Source organism: Theropithecus gelada, chromosome 4 (assembly GCF_003255815.1).
Source record: "Theropithecus gelada isolate Dixy chromosome 4, Tgel_1.0, whole genome shotgun sequence".
In the NCBI taxonomy this organism is placed as follows: Eukaryota; Metazoa; Chordata; class Mammalia; order Primates; family Cercopithecidae; genus Theropithecus; species Theropithecus gelada.
In genome coordinates, this window is record NC_037671.1 from 114,764,265 (window position 1) to 114,769,573 (window position 5,309).

A 5,309-nucleotide genomic window follows, 5' to 3' on the forward strand; every position below is an offset into this window, starting at 1 on the left:
CTCCGCCTCCCGGGTTCCCGCCATTCTCCTGCCTCAGGCTCCCGAGTAGCTGGGACTACAGGCGCCCGCCACCTCGCCCGGCTAGTTTTTTGTATTTTTTAGTAGAGACGGGGTCTCACCGTGTTAGCCAGGATGGTCTCGATCTCCTGACCTCGTGATCCGCCCGTCTCGGCCTCCCAAAGTGCTGGGATTACAGGCTTGAGCCACCGCGCCCGGCCTAGGATTCCTTTCTTTCAGCTAGCTTCAGCTCTACAGACATAGCACGTCAGCTCTTTTTAACTCCATGGAACCTTAAAAAGAACTAGTGCTCACAGGTCTAAACCTTAAGCATATGCCTGTTCCCTATACTCTGGTAACTCCTGATACATTTTTATTTGTGTATCCCCGTGTTCCTACTTTGATATGTGACTATGGGAATTAGCTAATTTGGAAGGAATTAGCAGTTTTCTGCTCATAATCAGGGTACTACATCCATTTATCCCCACATTCCCCAGTAATTTCAGCTTGTCTGACTTCTATTTTTTTCTAATTGAATTCGTCTCATTTTGCTTATGTGTAGATACTTTATTGATTTTGGATTTTTCAGTTTGCATGGATCCTCAGGTTCTCTGTTATTCTTTTACCTTTAAACCACACATCAGAGCTGTGGAACGGATTGAGGAAGAGCAAATGGGGTCAGGTCATTTCATGAGAAAGAGCCAGGAGTTGCGGGATGTAGGTGGGAGGAAGGAATGAATTAATATATACTTTTCTAGAATTTCATACTAGGAATATACAGAACGGAAAAGAATTGGGGAGCTGAGATGAGTAAGTCCTAAGAATAAATGTTGATTTAGTGACTCATAAACTTCTTTTGGCCAACTAGAATCTAACAACCATTGAACACTTGTGTTAGCCACAGTGCTGAGCAGTTTGTGCTTATTAGCTTACTTAAACTTTACAACAACCCCATAAAGTAAGCATTATTGCTATTCTGATATTCTTTTAAAATTGTAACCAACTTCTGTGCCTAAAATGTTAACTCTTACGCCAATAGCTTTCAAACTTTATTGACCACATCTCATAGAAATATATTTAACATTTTGCATACATAGCGACCTAGAGTAGATACATACATATAAGTGACAGAAAACTTCATAAAATAACATTTCCTGTGAATAATGTGCTGTAATATTTTTCTATTTAGTTTTATTAAAAAGCTGTTTTGGGCCAACCAAACTGATATCAGAACTCACTAATGCGTTGTGACCTACAATTTGAAAAAAAACAGCATTGAGCCATAGTTCTTACCATCTTTCCTCATGTGTACACAGGCAAGATGAGGCGTGAACCAAAGTACTAAGCAAACCAAGACACATGCTCAGATGTACAGACCTTTTTGTTTAATGTTAACTAGTGTAAAAATACTGTAATTCCTTTGGTGATTTAAAGGAATCTGCTGTACAAGAGTAGTTACAAATTAGGAAATGACCTCAAATACCAACGTTGCTTTGAAAAAGACTCATGGAAACTCAGGGTTGGAGAGACTTAACTATCATTCCATCCAGTCACCCATGTGATGCCTTAATCATCTCTATTTTGTATTCAATCTGTGCTTGAGACACTACCAATTGAGAGTGGCTTGCCTTTCAGAATAACCCATTCCAACTTTTTACCTGGTGGGAGGGAGCAAGTGCTTTGGAAGATTGAACTGAAATTTGTCTCCCAGTAACTTGGTTCTCTTCATCTTCATCCCATCCCTTGTATCGCCCTTGGAGATGTTTGAAGAAAACTCTGGAGTTCTAGCTTTGCAGAATGGAGTCCCATAGGGTGCTCAGCAGCCATCACAGATGCTTCAGCCTCTTGGTAACCCATGTTGTGCTCATCTCCCTGGAACAGGACCTAATGCACTGCACAGCATTTGCAACGGCAGATGAGTATCATCTGGGAAATCTGTCTCAAGATCTGGCCTCCCACGGATATGTTGAAGTAACAAACTTGCCTAGAGGTACTTCTTCTTGAACCTGGGGCCAAGTATATTAAAATGTATTGGATAATTTTCCTATGATACTATCCTAAGTATGTATTTGTTTGCAATTCATTTTCTTTTGAAAGGATTGTATCATAAAAGTGGGTGTTGAATTTCTTTATACAGATGACAAAGTTAAGAAATGAAAATGTACAGAGAACTTCTCATTAAAATCAGTATGATTTATTAAGCATTATTTATAGGATCATTATTACTTGAGGTGGTCAGAGGTCATACTACTTCATTTCTAGCACATTAAGAAGTTATTTTAGTTTGTGTGTGTGTGTATGTATTTTTTTTTGTTTTTTGAGACGGAGTTTCGCTGTCGTTGCCCAGGCTGGAGTGCAATGGCGGGATCTTGGCTCACTACAACTTCTGCCTCCCGGGTTTAAGCGATTCTCCTGCCTCAGCTCCAGAGTAGCTGGGATTACAGGCATGCGCCACCACACCTGGCTAATTTTTGTATTTTTAGTAGAGACGGGGTTTCTCCATGTTGGTCAGGCTGGCCTCGAACTCCCAACCCCATCTGATCCTCCTACCTTGGCCTCCCAAAGTGCTGGGATTATAGGTTTGAGCCACGGCACCCAGCCCGTTATTTTAGTCTTATAGAAGAACCATGAAGTTGATAGACATGGGGAGAGCCTTTAAAAAAAATTTACCAGCTCAATCTAATACTTTAAAACAATTAGTTAGCCGGGTGCAGTGGCTCACGCCTGTAATCCCGGCACTTTAGATCACCTGAGGTCGGGAGTTCGAGACCAACCTGACCAACATGGAGAAACACCTGTCTCTACTAAAAATACAAATAATAATAAAACAACTAGTTAAAAGATAAAAATGAAAAAGAAGAAAATTAAAATGAACTTAATTGAGGATTTTTATGGTGCTATCAGGAAGGATTCTTGAGAAATGGCTTGCTTTACATTAACTAAAAATAATTTAGGCCAGTCATGGTGGCTCAGGCCTGTAATCCCAGCACTTTGGGAGGCTGAGGCAGGTGGATCACTTGAGGTCAGGAGTTCGAGACCAGCCTAGCCAACATGGCAAAACCCCCATCTCTACTAAAAATACAAAAATTAGCCAGGTACAGTGGCATGAGCCTGTAGTCCCAGCTGCTCAGAGACTGAGACACAAGAATTGCTTGAACCTGGAAGGTGGAGGTTGCAGTGAGCTGAGATCATGCCGCTGTGCTCCAACCTGGACGACAGAGTGAGACTCTGTCTCAAAAAACAAATAAATAAATAGGCCAGGCGTGATGGCTCATACCTGTAATCCTGCACTCTGGGAGGCTGAGACAGGCAGATCACCTGAGGTCAGGAGTTTGAGACCAGCCTGGCCAACATGGTGAAACCCCACCTCTACTAAAAATACAAAAATTAGCTGGGCATGGTGGTACGTGCCTGTAATCCCAACTACTCAGGAGGCTGAGGCAGGAGAATCACTTGAACCTGGGAGGCGGAGGTTGCAGTGAGCCAAGATCATGCCACTGCACTCCAGCCTGAGTGACAGAGCAAGACTCTGTCTCAAAAATAAATAAGTTACTTAGAACATTTTGATGAATAAACTTTTACCGTGAAACTCAGGATAGCCCAATACCCAGAACATTTATTAATTTACCTCCGAGTAGCAAAAATAGGTTGAAAGTCTTCCTGTAACAGAGGAAATTCTTAAGAGTCAATCCCATAGAAGATAGTTGAAATATCACTGTGATAATCCAAACAGGCCGTTTGTGATTAGGTGACAAAAACAAGCATAGTTGACTTAGAAAGACAGAGCTATGTCTAGAGCCCGTTGGGATGAAAATTTGCCTGGAGGTACTGTTGGCTGACGCTGAAGGCTGCCAGCTTTGTGGTCTGTGCTTCACAAAATTGGGGGCTTCACTGCCCTGGGTTGTTTCAGTCAATTTTATTTTGCTTTTGGCTGCATAGGCAAACCCTGTCCTATGTAGGATGTAGTAATTAACAATTTACAAAAAAATAATAATAATAATTTTGGTCTCTGTCTGAATTGCCCATCACCCAACCTTTACCAGATATTTCTGAAGCTTTGAGGATCCTAATTTTATGTTAATTTCATTAAGACATACAACCTTTTGCAAATTAAGAGTATATTTATTAATTGATTAACATTGGTTGTCATTTATATTATGGAATATATGCTTATGATAAATATCGATATACTAATATGTAAAGCAACTTCTTATGATGAATATTGGTATATTAGTATATGTTTAACAACACTTAGGCCAGGCCCCGTGGCTCATGCCTGTAATGCACTTTGGGAGGCCAAGGCAGGAAGATGGCTGGAGCTCAGGAGTTCAAGACCAGCCTGGGCAACATAGTGAGACCTCATCTCTACAAAACATGAACAAAAACTTAGCCGGGTGCAGTGGTGCATGCCTGTAGACCAAGCTACTTGGGAGGCTGAGGTGGGGGGAGTCCCTTGAGTCCAGGAGGTTGAGGTTGCATTGAGCTGAGATCATGGCACTGCACTTAGCCTGGGAGACAGAGCAAGACCCTGTCTCAAAAAAAAGAAAAAAAAATTTTTTTAATAGTTGCCGGTGGCTGCAGTGGTAGCCCCTGCAGTGGTTAACCTTGAAATCACATATGTTTTGAAATGATCAGTATCTTTATTTCTGTGTATTTTCTATTGCCCTACTCTTTATACTTTAAAATTCAGCAGAAGGAGTAGTTTGCAAATATTAAAATTGCATTATTAATGAAATAGTATTTAAAGGAAGAGAATATATTAATACTTCAAATTTTATTTTTAATTAATTTCGTAGAAAGAAGTCGGATTCTTGACACTTAGTTATATCGAACCTAAGACTTTAATAATTATCTGGACTAGTGATTATTGAATCAAAATGGGCATGAATGAGCTCTAATAATAATATCACAGGTTGTTGAATGTTTTATAAAAGTAATTGCTGATCATTTTTTTGGTGGTCATAGTTGCATTTTTATATATTAAATCCTTTCAGAGGCCTTAGTAGAAAGATGGTGATTGTGTTACAGAGCACTCCGTGTTACATAAAGAAATGATCTTAAGTACTTTATTAGAGTATTTATAGGTGATTCTTATACCTTGTGTTACCTTGACATAGCTTTTTTGTTCATTTATTTTAAATCACAGATGCAGCAAATATTTTGGTGATGGGTGTAGAAAATTCTGCAAAAGAAGGTGATCCTGGAACGATATTCTTCTTCAGGTAAGACAGGAAAGAAGCCCCATTAGGTGATGATGGGTTTGGGTCAAGTAATTGTGGTCTTTTTTTTTTTTTTTTTTTTTTTTTTTTTTT

General features: G+C 39.9%; 1 protein-coding gene across 2 annotated transcripts in view; it reads left to right on the top strand.

The window, feature by feature from the left end:
* The window catches only part of RMND1 (required for meiotic nuclear division 1 homolog), a 50,442-nt gene that overhangs the window by 14,053 nt on the left and 31,080 nt on the right, over window positions 1-5,309 (top strand). For both annotated transcript variants that reach the window (XM_025383046.1, XM_025383047.1), the window contains 2 exons: window positions 1,879-1,987; window positions 5,144-5,219. In XM_025383046.1, coding sequence (XP_025238831.1) covers window positions 1,879-1,987; window positions 5,144-5,219 — 185 coding nt within the window. The remainder of the gene's footprint in view (window positions 1-1,878; window positions 1,988-5,143; window positions 5,220-5,309) is intronic.